General features: G+C 33.7%; 1 protein-coding gene across 2 annotated transcripts in view; it reads right to left on the bottom strand.

The window, feature by feature from the left end:
• Positions 1-26,257, bottom strand: part of nbas (NBAS subunit of NRZ tethering complex) — a 270,219-nt gene that overhangs the window by 17,561 nt on the left and 226,401 nt on the right. For both annotated transcript variants that reach the window (XM_015351022.2, XM_015351032.2), the window contains 3 exons: positions 25,471-25,610; positions 17,054-17,198; positions 15,796-15,927 (listed from right to left, as the gene is read on the bottom strand). In XM_015351022.2, coding sequence (XP_015206508.2) covers positions 15,796-15,927; positions 17,054-17,198; positions 25,471-25,610 — 417 coding nt within the window. The remainder of the gene's footprint in view (positions 1-15,795; positions 15,928-17,053; positions 17,199-25,470; positions 25,611-26,257) is intronic.

Here is a 26,257-nt window from a genome sequence, read left to right as displayed (position 1 = left end):
GCATATGAAAGGACTATTTAATTATTTAAACAGTATTTTTTCTTTTTCACTGACAAACCTATGCAAATCTGGTTCAGAACACAATATGGAGAACACTTCCTCATTAATACCTATACCACACAGAAAGAACAAAGATCTGTTAATACACTCTTATGACTTGTCAAGTTTATTATTTGACACCCAAGTTAACACTAGCTGCAATCGGAATCACTACTGCTCAATAATCTGAGGAAGTTCTGGGTGACTAAAGCCCACAAAACACTCAGAAGGACTTGGCCAAATGTCCATAACCCATTAGAGAATCCTTGTCAAACGCAGCTAGGGGCATATCTATATCTTGTAGGATAATTATATGTTGTAGAAATGTAAGAAAGAATAAAAATGAAAGGAGACCATTTAGCCCATCTAGCCCAATTGGTAGTTGGTAGACAATAGATCTAAGGATCTCGTTTCTTGACTGCTGTGCTCAATTGTTAATGTACAGATGTTTCCAAATGTATCCCCTAATTCTTGTTTCACTATTGATTCTGAAGTCCATAAAATAAACTTTGTCAATGCAGATTGGAATTAATACATTTAGGGATCACACTCAATAAGCTATTCCAGGCAGGTGTATTGTTTGAGTCCCTCAGCAGACCTCACATTCCCCTTTTGTACCCCTCTTTATATTCTGAATAGGTAATGACACAAAGCATGACAAAACATCAGTAAGAAATATGATTATGTAGAATTGCACATGCAAAGGATTGTTGCTGGCATAGACACTGTGTTTTGATGTTGCTAGGACACTGGGAGAGCATCCAGCTACCATATAATATACAGTACACACAATGAAATCAGGTGCATGTGTGAAGAAAAACTTGGTTCTCATAAAAATAATGTAGACTGGAAAAATTGCATAATGAATGTCAGAAGCCGACTTGAATCAGTAGATATCACCAATGACTTCTGTCTTACTCAGTTTGTCAGGATATATGCTGAGCTAATATTTACTCTTTGAAGACAGATTGTATAAAAAACAGGAAAACAGAACGAAAACAGAATAGGGAACACTGATCTTGATATAGCACATCTTGAAGCATATTTTGAAAATAAAACAGAATCTAAAACAAAAAAACTATGAAAGAATGAAACAGCACTTGAGAGAACTAAAATGGGATATACAGTATTTTGACGTAGATAATGGATAGCAGCGGAATAAAGATATTCAGGTAAAGTAGAGAACAAAATTATCACTACATGAGCAAGCAAATCAAGTGAGTCCAGAAAGCAGAGTTTCCCAAATAATTAAATAAATGAAGGATAATATAAGGAGAAAGAAAGTACTTTCTAAAGCATCATAAAAAATACAAGTTCCAGTTATAAAAAAAGAGTATAAGGGGCCTCATGCACAGGTTAAAAAATATTAGAAAGATCACAGGAGATATACTGTAGAAAGAAATATTACAATGGAGGTAAACTAAACAATACATTATCTCTTACAGTATAACAACAGCGAAACAGTATAAATTGTCTCAGGGATAAATGTTTTTTTCATGTGATGACAGAAGAATGTATGAAATTAATATTTTAATCAAGTGAAACAAACAGTTACATTAGATAGAAGTATAAGAGGTACTAGAAGCTAAATAAACCTTCAGGGCTTGGTAGTATTGAACCAATCGTATTTTAGAAAACAAGACATTGTAAGTAATATTAACTTAATATATTTTATGTTATAATATATGTCATATTAACATAACCCTTCCAGTAGTCTCCTGAGATGGGTAATATTCACTGACTGGGGAATTGCTAATGTAGCACCCATTTTAAGAAGGCTGACAAAACTGATCTTATTATAAAAAGTAAGTCTTGTATTACAAGGTCATGGAAACAAATAATTAAAATTAAACCATAGGATCATCTCTATGACAATAAGACATAGTCAACATGGATTTAGCAAAACAGGGTCCTACTTAAAGAGGACCACAGGCTGTCAGGCTCTTCAACAAGCTCCTAGTACCTCCTGCACCTACTCCAAATCTGGAAACTTCGTTCTTTTTTGCCTAATGTCAGAGATACTGTCTGATGTATTCTTTGCACAATCCTGTAAAGTAAATTGCACTATGCACATTGCACTTTATGTACCCTGTATCCTATACCCTGTCAGACATGTTTATGTTTACATTGTCTATTGCATTGTCTTGTCAGTGCCTTGTCCGTATTCGCATCATAGACCTGGAGAACGATATCTTGCGCCTCTGTATACTTCTGTATACTTGCATATTGGCTGGAATGACAAGTAAACTTGAACTTGAACTTAACTAACATCTAAATTCAAAGAGAGTATGGGATATCATATTAAGAATTTTAAAAGGTTTATGATAAAATGGCATATACAATATAAAGCATGTACTGGGATTACAACCGGTTAATGGAATAGAAACAGTGAGTACACTTAAGGGATAAATATCAGGGTGATGTAATTAATAATTCAGGAAATCTTTCATTCCCTCTGCAATCTCCAGCAATGCAAAATAACTCAATTATCTCCTAAATACTGTTGTACTGACTTTTTGTTGGTAATGTCTTCAACCAATTAATGAGATCTGTAGCAACTGTTGCTGAAATAAAACTTGTGTCATAATACAGGATTATAACCATCCTGAACACAAACTGTTCTCAGCTCTTTGGTCTGGCAGGCAGTGGCACATCATCAAAACACAGACCACCATGTTCACAAAACAGTTTTTATCCCCAAGCAGTACTTAAATACAAGCAGCTAATTACAAACTGACTAACTACTCCATATTACACTTTTTTGTTTACTACTGTATTTTATAAAATATGTATTGAATGCTGTATTATGTACTTTGCACTACTCACCTACTGCTTTTATTTATTGTTGCTTCACCTATCTGTGCACTGAGAAAACAAGAGCAATTAAGAATTCCAATTCACTTGTTACAAATTGGGTGTCTGTACTAGGGCCACCGCTGTTCTGTTATACTAATGATCTAGATTCTGATATAGCTAGCAGACTACTCAAGTTCATACATGAAACCAAGCAAGGCGAAATAAAAAAAAAACACTTCAAAAGATGAAAAAGAAATTCAGAGACTTAAACCAGATTCAGGACTTTGACAGATTATAATAAAAGTAATGTAGGGCAGGTGGTTGAATGTAGCTAGCAAAAAATATGATAAATGTATAAAATGTGAAATACCAAGTTTGATTAGTATAGTTATAAAATACTTTAGCATAAATGTAGGACATCATTTTCTTCTTCTAGGCAATGTTGGGGGAGGAATAAAAAATACAAACTGAATATTAGATCATACTCTATAGTGTGTAATATAAATGAAGGGATTCTATTGTACCATGCACTAAAATCTCTTTTAGAACAGTTACTGAACCGTTTTATAAATGGAAAACATTTGCAGCTCCCACTCTATACACATACATAAATGTCATCTGCCCAAGCACATCATTTATTATCTTATTTAAGAATGACAATATTAATATTTATAATATATTAAAAAAAACTTATTTCAATGTTTAATATGAGTTTTTCTTAAAGTATAGTCACCTTAAGTGTAGTCTGACAGCAACTGATGACAGAAAAAACATGGAGCTCTTGCTCAACTGCTCTCAGACATACTCTGTCTTTGTATTTTTTGTCTGTCAGATTTGACAGACAAAAAATAAACTCATGCCACATGCAATTCCCTTAAGAGTTTGGCATCTGTCTTAGGTGTATACACAGAATGTTCAAGACGACACTTTGGTTACTATTCAAAACAAAAATATGTAAACAATGTTTAATTTAGATATTTTTTTACTTTTCTCTCGTGAGTTTTCCAAAATTCCATGGCACATCATCTGAGAAATGCTGCTTTAGAATACCTCGCACAATTTTGACACACATAGAATACTGGCACAATTGGCACAATTATTTGCTCTGGAATCAGTTCAGAGAACAAACAGATACATTCCTGGGCTCAAAAGAATAACATCTGAAACTTTTGAAAACAGAGTCTTGAAAAGATAAGACAATGAGGAGACCTGATTCAAGTACTCATACATGTATCTTCAAAAACATTCACAAAGTCAAAGCAATGGACATCTTCAGAAGTGCATTTAAAACTGAGAACAGGAGACAAGTTTACTTTTTGCTCTTTAAACAAAGCACTGTGGAAGTAGGGAATAAACAGTCCAGCCATCTTGTTGGAACTGATATCCTAACATCCATCAAAAATGGCTGAATGAGAATCTTGGATCAATTCTCTACTGAAAAGAAAGATTTAGATGGTTGAATAGCCTCCTCTTGTTTGTAACCCTTCTTATGTTCTTATGATCTTATGATCAAATAATAGACTCCAGCAGCATTATGAAAAAATTGCAAACTTGATCAACAGTTTTTAATTACAAAATGTCAAGATCACAAATTTCATAATAACTACTTGAAGGACTATTTAGACAGTAACAATTGCGCCAGCTGTGCTAGAATCAAAGAAACAATATATCCATATTTGAATTTTCCTGACTGTAGGGTGAAGCTTTCTCTTTAACAGATTTATTTGCTAAGTAAGCTGGTGTCAGGACCCACTTTCTAACTTTAATTCTAACCTTATTCATTTACATCACCTGCATTTACAATAGCCATTAGAGCCTGACTTCCTTAAAAGTTGTAAAATGTTTCAATAGTAACCAATATCATAGAGATTATTTTGAGAACCATGCTCCATCAATGGTTGCAGAAAATTTAGGAAATTGATTATCGTTTTACAATATAATGTTAATCCTGACACAGCGAGGATCACTTAAGACTTTCTACATTAAAGGAATGAATATCATGCACTTGATTCAAAACCTGTAAAACACAACCTTTATTAATAAGAGACAATATATATAGTCTAAAATCTTTAAATAAAGCACACACTGAGATGTGCTTTATGAGGTTTGTAGGTATGCATACAATATTTGTAAGGACAAAAGTAAGTTGCACGTAGTTGCAAATCAGTACTAATTTTCTAAAATTAAATCCTGTAAGAAAGATGGGCTCCTGAGAAAATATTGCAAATACTAGAAAGCTGTCTATCAGGATTGTTAATAAAGTACAGTAAGTGGAATTGTATTTTTCATATAATTTAATTTAAAAGGAGACCAATCATAGAACATTTAAATATATATATATATTTGAGACTTGAAATCAAAATCTTATTAATTTAAAGATATATCCATAACTTAGGCTGATTATATTTAAAGCTCATTTTAAAAAGTATACTGGAATATCTCTGAAGGTAAGTCTATTTTAATAAAGTAATTTACAGTACAGTACAAGTAAAGTATACAGGCAACTGTATTGCTGAAATACCAGAATTGAAAACACCTATCTTTTTACTTTCATGGCAGTTCACTACAAATTCTAAAAAGAAACAGTAATGCAGGCCTGGTGTACTAAAAACAAAGCATACTGAGCCCTGTCTAGGAATATGGGAATTCACAAAGAAACTAAGTTACTATGCTGTTTTGTAAAGAACACTGTTTCCCAAAGGCTCATCCATATCGACAGAAATAATCTCACCCCCCTTGGCCAAGCGTATGCAAGGCGGGCTGGCAACAGCGCCTGAGGGGCGGGACTTGCAGGAACCAGACTGTATATAAGGGGGCGGGGGCTGTGTGGCGACCTCTTCCCTCCCGTGTCTGTGTTAGTGTAGGTGAAGTGCTGTGACCCCCCCATCCCTGTGTGTGTAAATTGTCCCGGTTCTGGTTGATAAAAGTGTTGTTCAACCCCTTTTCCTGAGTCCTACCCCTTCTCCATTCTGTTCCGGACTCCGCAGTTGTTACATATGTACATTATCAAGCCATGTCACTCAGCAACTTACAACTGGCAACCCACTAAAGCTAAGCAGGTGAGAGCCTGGTCGGTACCTGGATGGGAGACCTCCTGGGAGGTCCTGCAAAACTAAGGTTGCTGCTGGAAGAGGTGTTAGTGGGGCCAGCAGGGAGCGCTCACCCTGCAGTCCATGTGGGTTCTAATGTCCCAGTATAGTGACGGGGACACTATACTGTAAACAGGCGCCGTCCTTCGGATGAGACGTAAAACCGAGGTCCTGACTCTCTGTGGTCATTAAAAATCCCAGGGTGTTTCTCGAAAAGAGTAGGGGTATAACCCCGGCGTCCCGGCAAAATTCCCCATTGGCCCTTACCGATCATGGCCTCCTAATAATCCCCATCTCTGAATTGGCTTCATTACTTTGCTCTCCCCACTGATAGCTGATGTGTGGTGAGCGTTCTGGCGCACTATGGCTGCCGCCTCATCATCCAGGTGGATGCTGCACATTGGCGATGGTGGAGGGGAGCCCCCATTACCTGTAAAGTGCTTTGAGTGGAGTGTCCAGAAAAGCGTTATATAAGTGTAAGCAATTATTATTATTATAAACTCTTAAGAGATGTATATATGGCATCTAGGAGCACATTAATTTAGTACAACATCCCATTATCTTTAATATTCTGCTTTCCATTAGTCATGTTAACAATTTTGTTTTTTATTACTGTTTACATATTGAGCTGTAATCATTTTTAGTCAAAGCACGAATGAAAATGAAATTATGCAGGTCATTATTTATTCTTGTGATTATACCAGAGTATAAAAAATCTTATTTCAAAGGATGAACGTATTATTTTAGGTTTGTTAAAAAATGCCTTTTGCTAATATGCATCAATCATTCACTCTCCTGTATAACACAATTTTCTAGCACAAACATTAATAATACAATATTTCAATATAAAACATAGCATAATTACATGTAGTTTATGATTTATAATTATTATAGTTATTGATAATGGATTCAACTAAATCCAATACATGTGATTTATACTGTCACTTACATTCATTCCTTCCATGAATTCCTTTCATTCCATAAGTTTTAAACTAATAATAATTCAGATTTTAGTTAACTTAAAAAGTGGTCATAGAGAATTTTTTTTGTAGTTTGACTTTGTCAGTTTTCTTGTAAATCACTGAAATAAGCAAATGCAATGCATTTTTTCCCTGTGCAGTAGCTGCTACCAGATGGTAAGTGACAGTACATTATAGCTGATGTGCTGCAGCAGAATGCTTTGCAAAAACAAGTTGTAGGTCCGATGGAGTAGATGAATATTCTTTTATCATTAAGTTTGATGCAGGTTAGAGTGGTGCAACTAATTATAACAAAATATCTGGTATTCAGCAAAATATAGCACAGTGCTTTTTTAACAGCTATTTGTTTTGATAACTGTGTGCACTGTATGCACATGGTATATAATTAATATAAAAATGAAGAACAGAAGTAGTTGAATATTCAGATCTTCAACTTTTCCTGTTAACTATAAGGCAAGACAAAGAGTTTAAAATGGCAGTTAATACTCCTGACTAATTATATTATAATTTAAAGACTGCCAAAATGAAATGCAGTTCTGATGTAATTTTAGTCCTAGATTACTACAGCAAAACTGTCAGCATACATCAAATACTAAAATCAGTGCCTGCAGTAAGTTTACACACCCTTTTCAAAGTAACACATTTTGTGGAATTAAAGCCTGAAATCAAGACGCATTAAATTAGAATTTATTTACCCTTATTTATATTCTGTAACACACTACCTCCAAGTGAAAAACAATATGCTCCAACATTATGAAAAGCAATTATAAATGAAAACCTAGAAAAATGTGTTAAATACATGTATATTTAAAACATCTGGAGGTTTGGAAAGAGGCTTGGTAAATAAAATGATAATAATAATAATAGTTGATGTTGTTGTTATTATTATTATAGTGTGGGCAGCAATGCCTTGAATCACGTTTTCTGTAACAATATATCAGTCTCTTACATTGTTTTCTTCAGGAAGTTTGCACATTCTTCCTTACAAACCTATTTCAGGTTGACTGACAATTCAGGTTTTCCTTGCAGAAACAGCTCACTTCAGGTCCTGATATAACATTACAATGAGGTTTAGGACATTCTTTGTGGATACACTTTTATGTTTAGAATCATTGTCTTGCTGCATCACCCACTTTCGGACCTCCTTTAGCTGAGGAATGGCTGGCCTGACATGCTCCTCTAGAATGTACTGATATAATTTATGTCTTCCTAAATAGTTGGGAAGCTGTTTGGATCCTGAGGCAGTAAAATATACCCCTACCATTATACTCGTCCTGAAGATCAGGATGTGGTTCTTCTATTAGAAGGTAGTGTTTGGATTTTGCTAGTTTCTGGTTGCAGTCAAAAAGGTCAACTTGTTGTTCATCTGTCCAACATTCTGCCAGGTGGCAATATTCTTTTTAGAGAACCTGGCTATCCTCCTGCAGTATGAATACCATTCCGGCTCTGCCTTTTCCTGATGGTTGAGGCATGAACAATCACATTAGCTGCAGAAACCGAGTTATGCAGATCCTTAAATTATACTCTGGGGTTCTTTGTGACTTTCTGGGTGATTATACAGATTGCTGTTTTGTAGATCTTGTCAGGATGACCAGTCTTGAATATTTTCTATTTGTAGATTTGTAGTCTGACAGAAGATGGATTGAGACAGAAATTACACATTGTTTTGTAACCCTCTCTAGACTGATCAGTGTCAACTACTCTTTTTCTGGAATCTCTTCTGATCAGATGTTTCCACTAACCTGTGCTTACACTAAGAATAAAAATGGTATTATTTCTAATAATCTTTCCATTGCCTTGATGAGACATTATCTTAGCAGCTTAAGCCTCTCTGTGTAAAACATCAGTAATGCAGATATAAGGGGCATCTATGATATGCACATATCCTGTAACACAAACAAGTACATTGTAAAGCTGGATCCATTCTTGGCTCCCTGATGATAAATTGTGCAGCATGGCTCTCTTCAGTCTGGTACTCAAGACTATGGGTCAGAGGTCACTTTTAATCACCAAGGGATGATCAATTTATTTACAACAGAAAGAAAAATAAGGTGTTTTTTCGTTAATTGGTTAATTCATTGGTTAATTTGAACCAATTATTATTTTTGTCTTATCAACATAATTAAGATAGTTGGACTCCATCGGTGCATATTCAATAAAACCAGGTGCTTCTCATCCATCTCACTTGTGGTCACCTACAGTAAGTCAAACCCGTAAGACCCGAGTCAGATGTCTATTTTTTAAAGCCAAAGTTCAGGCAATACTCTAACATTCTTGTTCTTTTCGTCAGCAACAGCTAAGCAAAGCTCTTTCTCTCCCCTTCTGTCTCTCTGCACCAGGACTTTACTAGCATACAGTGAGCAGCTGAAGGATACTGGACCAAGGTGATTAACCCAACCTTCGGTCGGTTAGTTCGCATTTTTGAAAGAAACATTTGGCAAATGGATCTTGGAGAGTTAAAGTTCCAAACACATTTAAAGTTTAGTCCATTATAATAAATGCATATTTAGTTGTATTGGAGAATATGAAAGTAATTAACTATATGAAACTGATACGATCTACAAGGTAGACGGCAACAAATGTTACAGTTGATGTATTTTAACTATGTTATTTATTTATGTTCTACTTTATTAACGTTATTATTCTTATTTTTTAATCCCTGAGTGAATGATCAACCATTTGTATCACAGCAGACTCTCAAATATAATTACTCTTGTTGATTTGCTAGGAATCTTTTGGTGTTGTAATAATACATTTTATATTTAGAATCTGGATGTGAGATGTGTTTGTTATTGTGAGCGATTAATTCCTAGAAGCCTTTAAAACACTATCACTTCACTGTACAGTGAAGATAAAAAATAAAGATAAAATGTCTGACCATTATATAGGAAAGGGCTTCCCAAGTCCAGTTTCAGTTTACTTGACATCCAGTGATTTAACTACCTTTTTCTATTTACTGTTTACTCCCTTAATTGTGCCAAGCAAACTACGGGTTCATTTATTATTTTACACGTATACACTGATTCTTAATGATTCAATTACTTGTATGCCTTATACTATTATATCTCAGAAAAAAATGGTAAATATACAGCCCTTTGTTTATTTAAGAAAGTTTTAAAAATGTATATTATTATCACTATTATTTATTGTTATTATGTATAAATACAGTATATGCATTATGTTTTTCACAAATTAATGGGTGTCGACTTAATCAAGTTTCTGTAAAAAATTCTAATTTCTAATTCTAATATTTTCTTGCTTTTGTATTCCTTTAACTGTAGAAATAAAAAATACTTTTAAAATAAAGTGAAATATAGAATGAATAAGTTTAGACAGAAAAGTTTTTTAAAGGTCGCTTTATAACTCATAACTTCATAATGTCCTTGTGTAAAAAAAGAGTCTTTTCAGATTCTAAGGAGAATATTTGACATTTCAAAATAGTGCTGTTAAGAGTAAATTAAAATGCAGATCAGTATGAAAATATCTGGATCCCCACCAAAGCTAACTTATAATACACATTTAATAATTCAAGACATAAGTTTTACATTATAAAGACAAACTGATTAATATGATTTGGCTGTTCAGAGAAAACTTAAGAGGATTTTCATTACAGACAACTAATAAATGCAAATAGGGAAGACAATACTGTTTAATAATACAGGTACTGACATCATGCAGCTGAAATTTAACAGAAAATAAAGGTCCCTAATTTAATATAAAGTACTCACAGGAATACATATTGGTGTTACCTCGCTCAAAGGCAAAATAATTTAGAGTAAATATGAAACTGCACACACCAAAACTAAGTGCTCAAGTGTGTAAGTGTAAGGTATCAAAATATGATAGAGGCAGTTCTCTAAACCTGACCATGGAAGGGACAAATTTGACATTTGACTTTCGAGACATACTGTACCAGTTGTTCACTTATGCTCTCTGTAAGGAACACAATCATTTTCTCTTGATCTTATACTGTATTTTGGGTACATGAACTGACAGAGTTTTGCGTTTCCAGCTAAAGGTAAATGCTTACTACTACTTTTGTAGCCTTGAGTGCATAACCAATATTCATTAAGAACAATATTCTTGATTTATTTTTATTTGAATCAAGTATTGTGCTGTTTTGCTGTCATGCAGAATGAGATACTGTACAAAAACAATCAGAAATGACTAAGTAGTCACTTCAACAGGTTTTCATTGCATGCTGTGAGGAGAAAGTATCATGCCTTCTACAAGCTCCAAAGATTCAGTCGTTCATTTATTTAATCTTATTTAAAAAATTGTCACAACAATAATGTTAAACCTTAGAATGCAATCCTTTGAGCACATCCGTACTCTGGTCTCTTTGCTTCACTGAAATATCTAAAAGGCTAGAAAAATGATATGGGGCAAGTAAAGCCTCAGGCCCATCAATGTCCTTATACCACGGTGGCATTTAATTATGTATAGTACAATATAAATAGTAATAGATCTGCTTAAAAATGAAGGTACATGTGGACGGATGGCTATTTATATCAAGTTTTTAGATTTTTTGTAAATAAAGGAAAATTATTGTATATGGAGAGAATGGTGCACTATGTTAGTTTCCAAGCTTTGATGTTTGGTCTTTATTTACCAGATGTTGCATTATACTGATCTTTATAAACCAAAACAATGATTTGTTCCTTCATCTTTTTTTTACTCTCCTTTATGCTACAGTGTGACTTGAGATTAAATATTAATTAAAACTAATAACTATTCCTTTAATAATTTCTTAAAGAACTTCTAGTGCAAAACATAAAGAAAATACAGGTATATAAACCATGCACAGAACTCAAATAGTAATAATAACTGGCTTTAAAAAAGGATTTTTTTCAGTTTTTAAATGAACTTACAGTCTTTATAAACACAAAGAAATTGACTACAGGAGTTAGAACCTTCATTCTCATACACAAAAACACAGTGTAAGTAGCCTTTCCTTAGCATGTATAAACAAAAACCTGATATTTTCTTAATGGCTGTGAAGTAAACAAATTTTCTTTCCACACCAAAGTCTAGATATTGATATAGATCAGAATAGCAATAATGATTTCACTGCAGTCTACTGCAGCTCTCAATATCAGTGCCCATACCGGCTTCATACCTAACTTTATACAAAACAAAGTTACATACTATCCATAACTGCCAAAAACAATTACATTTGCAATTTAGCAATCATCCCATGCACAAAATGACTTTTGAAATATCCAGAATAGTGGTAATGCACAGCAGTGCATTAGCAGAATAAAGCCCCTCATTTCTTTGATCAAAATGGGCAAATACCATCTAGTCCAAGCAATTTGGTTGAAATGATCTATTTTTACACTTCATGCTCTGATTTGTGTATATATTTTTTAATCAGCCCCTTTTACCTGTGTCATATCATTAACTTTGTTAATACCTGTGTAATCATTTATATCTCTAAGACACTTTATTTGTCTTAGTGATCTTTTGTTACTGTAAAACTGAAAACGGCTATTGGCATTTGTTTTGGATTGCATTGCAGGTTTTCATTCTGTCTCTCTTTGCTCGTGTAATTGTATTTTTCACTTTGCAGTTAAATATACAGTCTCTGATTTGCCTTATGCAGGCGTCACACTACATGACTTGACACGACTTTTAGTCGGAGAGCATGTCAAATTTAACGACTGCAGTTGCTGAATCTTGCTACCCTTTCTGTCCTAGAGGGTACCAAATTATACAACTAGAAATCACAGGGGGGGACTAATTACACGATTTCCTCACGGCCTCATCACGGCTCCAAGTCTCGAATGGTGTTGTAAAAGTACCACAAATCTTTTGATTCTACTATTAAGTTTTTTATGTATATCCATTTACATATATATGACACTTTCAAATTTCTTTCAGTTTTTCTTCATAAACCATTACTTTAGACTCTGCCCATCTAATTCAAAGACCTCTAAAGTGATCATGATCTGGTCAAAATTTTCCTGTTTGTCTTGCATCATTGTTACACAAGATGGGTCATCTTAAAATGTCAGATCAATGCAATCATGTTCCCTTGCTGGTGCTCTGAGAAACTGGGTATCAATTTAAATCTAATTATATGTTCTCCCAATCAGTCTATCTCAGTTTATGTGAGAAAAATTGAAATCCCTCAAAAAATGATCCCACCCTTGCTCCATGCAATGTGATTGTTCTATATCCTCTTGATTAGTAAAGATTAAGAAGCACTTACACAATTTAATGCCTCTATATCATTTTTAATAAAAGACATCACCACTCTGACCTCGTCTTTTATTCATGAATATTCTACACCCAATACACAGCTAAATATTAAATTAGTTTTTGCACCAAGATTTCAAGGCACTTGTGTTAGCAATGCAGCTAACCTGCTAACCTAAGCAACAATGACTATAATATGCAATAAACCAGTTTAATAGTTTCACACAAAACAAAATAAAAAAAAACTCAAATCCAATGTATTCTTAGCAAGATACAAGCACACCTGTAGCCCAGATTAATGCATTTTTTTCTTTGTATGTACAGATCTAGCCACTCAGAAAGCGTCAGGGATACTGCAGTAGTTTGTGGTTGAGTGGTTGAGCGACTGCGCGAGTCTGCGGTAGATTGCGGAAGTCCGCAGCATTTTCGATATTTTCAGAAATGTGACTACAGTTCTTTGTAAAACCACCAGGTGGAGCTGTGATAGCTTAACGGGACATGTAGAGCATTTCGGCTGTTACCAGAAAACGCATGGTTTTGAATCCTGGTCTATGCTGAGGGAAAATCTTTTTCTACTTTTACAACTTAAGCTGTACACTGTTTAGACTATTAATAATTGTAAACTGTCATTATGCTGTGCCATTTTCAGCTTTACATTAACAGAGAGAAAATCCAAAGGGTGCAACTGCAACTGGTAATTGTAACAAATTGTCACGTTTCACTTCCTTGCGTAACAATCATGATGTTCTCATCCAAACAGGTTTGATTTTTTTTTATTTAGAAACCGTGATCTTAACATGCAGATGTTTTGAGTTAACAGCTTCAGATTTAAAAGGTTATTGATAATGTTGCAGTTGCACCCTTTGCAATGGCTGGATAGTTAAAGTTCCCAATTGCTTTGTCAGTCTGTCCGTGGGGAGAGGGCGGGGCTCTCCTTGACATCTGACACTCCTCCATACGCTTAAGTGAAAAATTCATAAAAATGTCAATGTTAACGTCGTATTTATAATTGTTTGAAACTAAAAATGGTTGTAAAGGTCTCTAAAACCTTCTCAGTCAAGAATGAGAATTCACATAGAAAGCCGTGTCAGCATGCGTAGGCTGCAAAAGATCAGCTACAGAGGGAAGAAAATGCTTTTACTTATTTTTTTATGTATTTTAAAGTCATGCAAGTGTAAATCCACCTATCTATTTTCTAACCACTTTATCCAGGACAGGTAACAGTTTAACCAATATTATTTGGTAACCTTTTTAACGATTTTGACAGACTTCAGAATGCTTCGACTGATGCTTAAAAATGTAACATAATGCATACTGTGGTAAAAGAGCTACTGAGCACAGAACATCTTTCTGCCTGTGAAAAAATGTGCACAAGTAGTTTATTCTTATCTGTGTGAAAACAGGAAATACAGCGGGAGTTTCAGAAATTAAAAAGAGGTCTGGAACACCCTGTCTCAAAAATAGATGTTTAATAAATTGAAGGCTGTGATAAAATCACCCCAAACAAAACAGAATTTTAAAATATAAGCAGTTTGAAATTATTAGTTATTAATAAATCACCTAACTTCGAACATGTTGTGATATTCAGAAATACCAAAAAAGTCAATATAGTGTTCATAATATTTACTATTTTCGTTTTTCAAAGAAATTTGAATATGATAAAGGATAACTCATGCCAGGAGCTGGGTTCGGACCCCCAACCTCCAGCATGTGAGTCACATGCCAAAGCCATTATGCCAATGCACCGCTTAACAACTTAAGCTATAACTAAAAAGGCAGGCAAAATGTTTTTAATTAATCATGGGTGAATGAGTCCAATTTATGCAGATGTTTACAAAGAAAGTGGACTACGGTAATACTTTCAGCTATATGAAAAAAAAGTCCATATATATCGTTATTAATTTCTTTAGATATGCAATTCCATATTATATCCCCTATTAATCAAATTATAAAACAAACACTTTTTTTACTGCGATAGCAAGCACACGTATTCATAGAAAAGGTTAAAACATTATAACCTTTAATAAAGTATATAAACTTAATATAGTCAGAAGGAGTATGTAAAAACTTTTCTAAATTAACCACAGTAAGTAACCAAATGTTGTGTATTTTTATTTAAACGATCTCTACCGGCTATATACAGTTTGAAAATATATTTGTATTCCTAAATTAATATTGTTTATGATGTTCAGAGTTGATATGCTCCTCTTATTTTTGTGCTCAGCTACCGCAATTTCCCTTTAGTTGTAAAATTCCATTATAATATCTAATATTAAATGAATTTAAACATGCACAGTAAAGAGATTAAATGAAGCAATTGTTTCACTATAAATCCACGCTATTTTGCAAATAATTTCTGACAGTACTGGGTTTTACCACACATTTTGAATGGCTGCATCTGTGAATGACCAAGCACAACAACACAATAGCAGTTAAAAAAATTTAACCCATAACTTTCAGCCGATGTTCATCTTGGTTTCATTCTTAATTTTTATGTTTCAGCACTGCTTTTAATATTAAATACGCTTATTATTATTCCAATGTCTTGTTCACATTACCACACAATGTATTCTTCAAATATGTCTTGAGATAAGATAAGCCTGCAGAGAATTTTTCCCTTTACTAAGCTCAAGATAAAAAAAAACACTTTTCAACAGCTGATAAGAGGTGTTAACTTTAGCTGAACCTACTTTATTGATGTGTCTTATCTGCTCCAGAGCCAGTGTCTTAAGCTGTTCATCTTTGCTCTCCAGCATAAGTTTCAGAGCAGGCAGGTAAAGATGGTGGTGATCCAGTAGCTGGGATGATATGTGTCTAATACACTGTAGGGGAAACAGCTGTGTTACTAAAGCAAATAAAAATAATTATGAAAAATAAGTGATATTGTGGTTGTGTAGCTTAGGGCTAACATTCTGAGAACATTACAAAGAAGAGTAACACAGTAGCAATATAAGAGCAGAGAGAAAACACAACGTTTCATTTTCTCTCTTCAGCATGGAATAAACCTATTACTTGTTCCTTTGCATACTACACATGCTGATGCAGCTACCCACCTAAACTACAGTAGCAATATGCAGTATATACCTGTTACATTATTTAAGCCTCTGTATTAAAATACACTATACTAATCTCTGACTTTATCATGTTTAGTTTATAGTTACATCAAAACATATTTATTTCTCTTAAACTCTTATGTAATTCTTGTACAGAGTAGACAAATTTAATTTAATCAGGTATGCTTCTGAAAATGCAGAATCAGAAACATCATTCCATAAAGGAATTACTGAAGCATAATCTCAATGGAAAGGCATGCGAAAATAACTAAAGCAAGTCATACGCAGCCATTTGCTTTAAATTTAAGACTATCCATCTGCTGGGAGACAAAAACCATGGTGAGAATAGATGGCAACCTAGTGAGCTTAATTTTCACATTTCACTGCTAGTTTGAAGCTTCCAACTCTGTGTGACAAAAGCTATTGCTTTAAGCAGGAACTGTGGATTTTATTTATACTGTGATACACAAGCTTGACAGAACAGTGAAAGACTAAAATTTAGAGGCATACTCAAGGAGAACGAAAAATGCAAAACAGGCCAAACATGATAAGAACATTTGTCCTCAGGAGGACAAAGACAAGAAAGTGCTGAGATAATAAATAGCTAACATAACCTACTTTGTGTTTGATATGCTCCACTAGTTTTAATTTAACCAAAATGAATTAGTGGCATTCTGTACATCATAAAACAATGAATAACTTTATATGTAAAAAGCTGCCTCGAATATAATCTCGAGCACAAAATTATTTATTTTTTCCTATACATATCCTATACATACGTATGTTTATTTATAGATATTTTAGCATTTCAGCCCATGTTTATAGAATTATATAGATATATTTAATTACAACACAGAAACATTCAGCAGAACAAAGAACAACAGATCCAACCTACCTGAATGGGCAACATGTGCTTTGTGTTATAGACAGACCGACACATACTCAGCACTTCGTTATCCATCTCTCTTTGCTTCCCAGAGGCACTGTTTGACATTATAGCAGAAGCCAGTTTCACCCAAGGGTTTTCCACAGAATTTAATCTATAAAACAATACATAACAGTAAAAAAAACAACATGAAAATATAGTCAACTGTGGACAGAGCAGGACAAAAAGAGTAAAAAAAAAACTAACAATAACATTAATAATAAAAACATTCAGTAATATTATTCAGATAAGTATACACTATCTTGCAGTCTTAGTCATAACTTTGAATTATACAGTAACATACATACAGTAACTAAAATGTGATATACAGTATGCATGTGTACATCAATGGCTTAATAAAAAAACGCTATACTATCCAGTATGTACATATACAGTATATATGTAGAAAAGGCTCAACTGTGACCATACTCATTCATATTTTGCACACTAGCTTCCATACATATTTTAAGAGAACTTGTCCTTCATCCAAGAAGACTGAGACAACTGGAGATCTCATTCTTCTATAGTTTTCAACTGTCAGAACAGCTGTTGAAATATGCTATTTTCTTCTGCCTTTTCTGCTTTGAACACTTGGTTGCCAGTACATATTGAGTATAAAAGGATGCAGAACTCTTAACAGGCCTATAAAGTAAATGAAGTGGCTTCAGGATAGAGGGAGTCCTTTGATACATCACTCCAATGAAGCTGGTCCTATATACATTAATGTCCAGGTAATGTGACAAGACAAGACAAGATAGGGTGGATAGTGAAAGCCCCAAAAGATAAAAATAAATGGTATGGATTGGTTATCATATTTTAAAGCAATATTTGTGGCATGATCTGAAGAAAGTAGATGGCTATTGCAGACTGTACAACCTTGAAGAAATTATGAGGTTTTAACAGAGGAGTAAATAGTTTCCCCTTTAATACTTTAAGAACCTAGGCAATGGCTACAGGAAGCACCAAATCCAATTTATCAATGTCAAAGGAGCTTTCACAAAAGACTGACTGCTGTATGAATATGAATACATTTGAATAATAACCATATTAAATATTACATTTTAATGTTAAAACTATATATAGCTATTTTTGACAGACTATAGAAACACTGATAATGATCCCAAGAGATCAAAAGAATCCAAGAAGATGACAAGAAGATTTAAAAAAAAGCAGGAGCAAAAAAGAAAGAGGTTAGCTGAAAATTAATATTAGGGAAATCTTGCTTTTGCTTAGCAAAGGTTTAGAAAAGATTATACAATACTCTGTATACACCACTATACAATACTTTAATTATACAATAATTAATATCTTGGATGTGGTCTGCTCCTCTGTATCCTATCTAATTGTGCTGCTCTTCTCCTCCAGAATGTTGAAACCAAGTAACACAAAGGAAGAAGGCTCTACTGTAACAAAGACCCTTTTCTTTTTCATCAGTTTAAGTTCATGGTTGAATGAAACTGTGTCATACAAAATTGTAGAACTGGTTGCATAAGCATAGACAGACCATGGCAAACTTATTTGAAACACATTTGATTTAAATGATGCACAGAGGAGGTTTTATACTGATAAAAAGGTAGAGAAGGTAGGGATAATACAGAGTCTACTGTTGTTCATTAGATTACTTATAAATCATCTAACCATCCGTTATCTGACCTCTTTTTCCAATGCAGGGTCACTGAAGAGACAGAGCCTGTCCCGGCAAGCAACATACACAAGGCAGTATATACTGTACCCTCGATGGGATGCCAGTCTATCACAAGGCTAATACATTATTTTTTGTCTTATTTATATTATAATGCATTTAAAAAGTTTCTTAGAAAAGTGGTCAACTCTATGTAATTTATATCTAATATACCTTGAAAAATGTACGTGTGCAAATTGTGACGTGACACACAGTGTAAAGCAACTTTATTCACATATTTGTAGAAAAGCCAGTTTATACAATAAATTGGGAACACTTTAATGATCTTTCGGCGGACCTCACTTTGTTTTTGCAACCTCAAGATAAAAATAAAAACAGGTTGACACAAAGTAATGCATTAACATTACATGGGGCATTTAAACAGAAAAAAATAGGGAACATCAAGTGAGAATACTTCATAAATCATATATTTAGAAAAAAACATCATTTTCTGAGAATAAAGGCTTTTTTAATTTCAGATCTCGCAGCTTTACACAAAGTGAGATATGCAGTGACAGTTGCCTGAAGCAGCCAGTTTAAATCAAAAACATTACTGCACACAATGAATTTTAACTAACATTCACCACTGTAGAACTGCATTTCATTTTAATGCAGAATATCATTTACTTCAACAGTATTCCTTGCAAGCCTAAATGTTGATATGCAAAATAAAACAGCAACTGAAAGCAGAAGTACTAAGGATTTTCATGAACAAAAACTTGAATACATTTCACGCAAAAAATCAACACACAATTCAAAAACATAAGTGAATTTTCTTTTACAAACTCAATCCATAAAATACATCAGTACATAAAAACCAAATGCTTTTTTATTATTTTTATAAACAAATATACGTACATGTAATAATTAAAATTTTAATAAACTACAAATAACTACATTAACATTTCAAGAACTACTAAACTGATCCATAGTCATATAAAAAAACGTACAAAGTAGGACTCTTTACAGATAATAAAGATTTATAGCCTTTATATTAAATGTACAACTAATATTGAGAAGACCACTATATATCATCAATGGGTATTACAGTAGCTATAAAAAGTATTCGCCCGCTTTGGCATTTTTCACATTTTATTTTCTTACATCATGGAAACAAAATTGATTTATTTAGGAATTCTTATCACAGCTCAACACAAAATACTCTGTAATGTCAAATAAAAAAACAACAACTCTGAAGTTCTGCCTTAATTACAAATAAAAAAAAACAGTAATTAACTACATAGGTTTTCACCCCTCTCGTTTTAATTCTTGGTAGAAACACCTTTAGCTGCAATTACAGCTGTAAGTCTATTTGGGTAAGTCTCTACAAACTTTGGCCACCGTAATTTTTCCCCATTTTTTTCCCCAATTTTGCTCATGGTCTGTCAGGTTGGATGGGGACTGTTGGTGATTTTTGGACCATTTTTGTGTTTTAAGCCACTCCAATGTGGCTTTTACTGTATGTTTTGGGTCATTGTCCTGCTGGAATATAAATCCTAAGTCTCTTGCAGACTGCAGCAGGTTTTACAACAAGATTTGTCTATATCGTGATCCATCCATTTTGCCTTCTGTTTTGACAAGTTTTCCAGTCTCTGAAGCACAGAAGCATCACCATAGCATTATTCTCGTGCCCCCATGTTTTACGGTAGGGGTAGTGTTCTAATGATGATGCGCAGTGTTAGTCTTGTACCAAACAATCAAATAGTTTAATCTTGGCATCATAAGACCATAGAATCTTCCTCCACTTGGTTCTTCCACATGCCTTTTGCAGGCAAACTGTAGTTGAGATTTCATGTGAGTTTTCTTCAACAATGGTTTTCTTTTTGCCACCCTCCCATAAAGAGCATATCTGTGAAGTGCCCGGGCTATTATTGTCCCATGACGTTTCTCGCTACCATGGAAGACTGTAACTCTGTCAAAATTGCTGTGGGCCTGCTGGTAGCTTCCCTAACAAATGCCTTTTCGCACTTTTACAGAGAAATTCACAGTTCACAGTATTCTTTCCATTTCTCAATGATGAACTTGACAGTGCTCTGAGGGATAGTCAAAGTGTTTGAAATCTTCTTTGATCCTTCCCCTAATTGTAGCTTTTCAATCAGCTTTTCTCGGATTTGCTTTGAATGTTCTTCTATCTTCGTGATGAGGCTCTTGTTTGGAAATGCACTCATCTTTAAACACTTTAATTGTACACAGATGGACTGAAGACAACTGATTGCCCCAGTTCAGATAGGTGTAACTTAGCAAAAGTGGTGAATACTTATGTAATCAATTATTGTCTGTTTTTATTTGTAATTTAAAAAAAACTTTAGAGTTGTTTTTATTTATTGGACATCAAATAATATTTTGTGTTGATCAGTGGTAAGAATTCCCCCACAAAAACTTTTTTGGTGCAATAATGCAAGAAAATAAAATGTGAAAAATACCAAAGGGGGTGAATACTTTTTCTAGCCTCTGTAAGGAAAACTCTCTCAATAAAATATATTGTATTATTTTACACCTAAGTCTGTTTATATCAATGACACAAAACAGAGAAAAAAATTATGCATACTCAATTTTCTGACTAGTTTCAATGGATAAAGCAATACTGGATAATCTCATTTTATTTACAGTAAGACAAGCAACCTGTATACAAAAATAATACAGAAGATACAGAATAGCTACAGAATTATGTTAAGATTGCAAAAACAAGAAATGATAAAGAAAGATATGAATAGGTTAGAGCACAAAGAAGAGTATATCACATCACTACAGGAATGTCAATGAGTTGTACAGTATGTGTAGAAAAAACACAAAAGATCTTTGCCGGACCAAGGGAATTGTAACTTGAGACCCCAGAGACAAAAGTATATATAAAACAACCACACAAGCAGGGTGAGGATAGTTAAAATATGTCTGAGTATACTGCATGTGTATATGAGTAAAATTACTGAATAACACCATATGTTGTACTTTGTGAGAGGTTTTAACATTGCATGCCTTATCACTAGAATTACATTCTAGTTCTATGCACGTGTCACACTGAAAATACTGTTAATTCACTTGCTTTAATAATTGCTAGGACTTGCCACTTGTTAGAAAAACTGATATATTTAAAGAAGACTCCTGACTAGTTCACGCATAAAAACAACAACAACAAAAAACTACAGCGACCAACCAGACTGGCATCATGACATACCGGCAAAAGATTGCAGGTTTGAAGGCCATGTGCTCACTATATCTAGGAAGCCTTCAGTACTGGCAGAAAACTGGATGAGTGCCTGCAGGATTAGGTGTTCTGGCCTAGTAAGAGGTGCTTGCCTTGCCATGCATCATTGGCTCTTGTACTGGGCAGAAGGCATCTCCAGGACTAAGTATTCTCACTGGGACCAGTATGGGGGTGCATGTGTCTCACAGCATTATGCCTGGCTTTGCTAGTTATTTATCCCACAACAGTTCTGGGTTTCATATTGAGCTTGGTTAAAAGCAATAATTTGTTGGGGATTTTTTTGCATAAATTGTTTCAAATATTCAAAGATTCTAAACTTAATTCGTAAAAATTTAAATCTATTTTTAACTAATATTATGGGGTGGAGCAAAATCAAAAGGATCATATCATTTCTCAATCGTCTTTGCTATTAAAACTAATTGTAATAATGTGTTGTATAGTAAACATAGTACATGACCATTTAAACTTTTTTATAAGCACAGTCAAAAATCCACCTTCATATCTTGCCATTATTGATTTGAAAAAAAAAACATTTAAACTTTAAAAGATCATGTACTATCCATTTGGTCTGAATTGTACTAAAATGTACAGTAAGCCTATACTCATTTTAAGAATTACAAAAAATAAATGGTTGGTCTTAGTAGAGGATGTGAAAACTGAAACAGGTGTTATTTCTTGTTAAATAATTTGAGTAATCAAAACCTAAATTCTTTTGATTAGGCTGATTGATTGTATAGCTATAGGGAAATATAAATTGCATTAACTTCTTATTTTTTATAATAAGATGTTAACTGATGAATTTTGTAATTACTGTTGATGAATAGCAGGTGCAGGTATGAGGTGTTTTTATACTGCTAATGTGTAGGCTTCTAAGTCCTCAAGGTAGAAATTTAATCATCTTTTTACTGCATTCAGGTTCACAGCGTGTTACAGAAAGAGAAGTGCCAGTGATGCTATCTTACAATATTATATTCTTGATTAATACTGTAATATTATAATATTACAAGGGGATTATATATATATTATATACTGTGTTTTATATTTTATATAATGTAATATAAGTTGATATTCATATTCAAGCAAATAAATACTAAATCACTCTGACCACAAAACAACAACAACAAAAAAAATACAAAATATGCAAACATTACAGGAATACCAAAAACTGCAAAAAAAAAGGGTTTTGCCTTCTTTACATTGCTGCCTCATGAATGCCTTAGCTTTCACAGGTAAGTTAACTGATCTACTATATACTTTATTATAAAGTCCATTTCAATGGAAAAGGTAAATTCAGTATCAGGCTGTATTTGAAAACTTTTAACTATGCTTAACCTTCTTAAGGACCAAGTATACGTTAATGAGTAATGATTATTTAGCTACTCGATGTATCTTTTTAATTTGTTATTAGTGGAATTATCACTTTATCTTCCTAAGGTACTGCATATGACAAGATATGTTCTTGTATGACAAGTTCTTCCAGTGACACGCCACAGAGACTCTTAAACCCTTACTTCCAAACATTCTTTTTGTGTACTATCTTCTTGGGCTGCCATCCCAACTAAAAAACCCTTTTAGGGTCTGAAACTAGCCAATAACAATCCCCCAAATCCAACCCTGAATTTGTTAATGCTAATGAATTGATAACCAAGTCCTCTTCTGAGGAAGAGAAATCTCACCCTGTGTCTCTCCTTTGTTTTTTAACCAAACCTTTAAACACTCAGTAAATGTTTAACCAGTAGGAATCATAACCTTTTAAATACCTTCTAGTAGCAACAGAGTATACCTACTCTGCTGATCCTGGTTGTCAAGGGACGCTATACCATAACCTTTCTGGTGCCTCTGACACACCACAGCTACTACTGTAGTCTGCTTCTAATACACTACAGTTACCATATCTAGATGACTGATAAGGAAAACCTGCCTTATCTGGCAGACAATAACATTGCTTCCACCTAAGAGCACTGAGGGAATGAATCCCCGTAGAAAACCTACTTGACTCAAACAATAATGACAAACTGGGATGAAAATGTACGTTTTCATTTGGCAAGACCATTGTCACAAGGTAACAAGTGGTTTAATTGGAAACCAATGCCATGTTCTAACAAGAGAATAACAAATGACTTAAATCCAAAAGAAACTGTAAGGGTGAACTGCAAAGATATGTCAGAACTCCTTTGCCAGGAGTAACTACACCATGCTTACATCATGCCGGTAGAGACCTATCCAAAAACAGCAACAATTGTTGCCAAAGGGCCTCCATCAGGTAGATGTAATCATTACAGTTTGAAGAAAATAAGTTTTAAAAATATTTCTGTGCATTATTTATAATTCAACCAAATTTGACATTACTGGTAAGGGGTGAAAACAGCTGCAATGCATTATAAAAATAATATTTTCAAACATTTGCAGTATGTGTAAAAATGTAACAGTCCAAATTAATTTGAAACCACAGAAACGCAATTTAAAACGTTAATGACTTGAACTTCATCACTGTACAACAATTTACTTTTTCCAAACAGCCTAAGGATGGACCTCTCAAGTGAACAACATGCAAATGTTCTGGTACTGTAAACAGTTATAGTAGTCATGTAATAAAAAAAATGCTGTCACTAAAAAAAGCAATACCCAAGTGTACAGTATATGTACAGTACCTAACACACAAGAAGAAAATAAAAAGAAGTATATAAATTAGTTATATATTATACACAAGAAGAAACATTAAATGTTCTTTTACCATTTGTTCTACCATTTGCAATCAAAAGGCATTTCTCTGCAGAGACACTGATGAATTAAGTACATAAGACTATCATCCTTTATAAGGAGAATCTTGACAGCTTTGTGCTTCCTTCCTTGTAATAAACAAATACAAAGTCCCAAAAGAATAGATGATATAGATCTATATCAGATATTCTTTTCTGCATTTATCACAGTGCTATTGAACATCACCCAATTACATACTGGTCTGATGATCTGGTCTGAAGAACCAAAGTTTCCATGAATAAAAAAATCTATTTATAATTAAAACACAATTCTAAAGCTATCTGGGATACATACATTAAACACAAATAAAAGCAAATATTTGAAATCAATCTTAATTAGAAAATAAGCAAATTGGCAACAGCTTCCAATAACAACATAAAGGAAAAGAAGCACTGAATACAATGCTGTTCCCAACAAATTTAACAATAGCATTTGGTATTTGGTACTTTTTCTACTTGCTAGTTGTACCCATGTGTACTTTTTATCACATCTCAATCAAGCATAGATGGTCATTTTTACATCTGAAGGCAAAAATATGCCTTTTAAACCTGAAAGGCAGAAATAATTGTTTAAGATGTGAATGTACAAAGTAACTGAATTCAAATTAGTAGGAATTTTAAGTCTTGATTTTTATTCATGATTAACAACAGAAAAATGACATGTTCTTGTTATTTTTAATGTTAGTGCTTTGTGACAAGAAAGACAACAAGAAGATATTATGGAAATCAAAAATGCACTTACATCACTTCATTTGTCACTGGTGGCCAGGCCTGGAGAAGTAATATTAAGTGCTGCATCTCTTCCCATTTAATGCAGGACTCTAACAACTCCATAAATAGCTGGTATCGCTTTTCTTCATTCTCAATATCACCAACTTCCAGCTAAGGGAAAGAAAGGAATAAAAAAGCCACATTTTAGTGCAGATCAATGTATTTATACAATCTAATAATACATCATCTAATTTAACAAATTTCACATTTTTACAATGAATATTCATTTTAAAAATATGAATACATGATTTACAGTATAGTTCAACAAAATACTTTTGCAAGACATGGTATATATAGGCACCTGGACTTTGCCTGTTTCTCTGGGGCACAAAAATGAGTTAGCATATGGAATAATACATGCAGTAGAAACATGCATCATCATGTTTAAGGTCAGTGAAGTCTCTGAATACTGCATTCAAATTATCATTTACCCTAAGTTTGTCAATGGCTATAAAATAATCCAAAGAAAAGCTCAACCTACCACTTCTTACTGAAGTGTTAAGAAATCTTAGATTACTGGTATAGTGGTACCCTGCAATGAAGACAAAATAAATGTATCTTGTCCCCATGGGCTATGAGAATGCTTGGTCGGGCAACAATTTAAATTATTTAAATTGATATCCAAGTTGACAATGAAATAGTTAACTATACTAATAAATATTCACAACTGGCGATGCCAATCTCCAGATTTTAACCCAGATTAATAATTGCAGCTTGAACATAAATGGAAGCAAAAGGTTGGAAAGAACATCGATAAA

This window comes from Lepisosteus oculatus, chromosome 2 (genome assembly GCF_040954835.1).
Source record: "Lepisosteus oculatus isolate fLepOcu1 chromosome 2, fLepOcu1.hap2, whole genome shotgun sequence".
NCBI lineage: Eukaryota > Metazoa > Chordata > Actinopteri > Semionotiformes > Lepisosteidae > Lepisosteus > Lepisosteus oculatus.
This window is presented reverse-complemented; position numbering and strand designations above follow the sequence as displayed.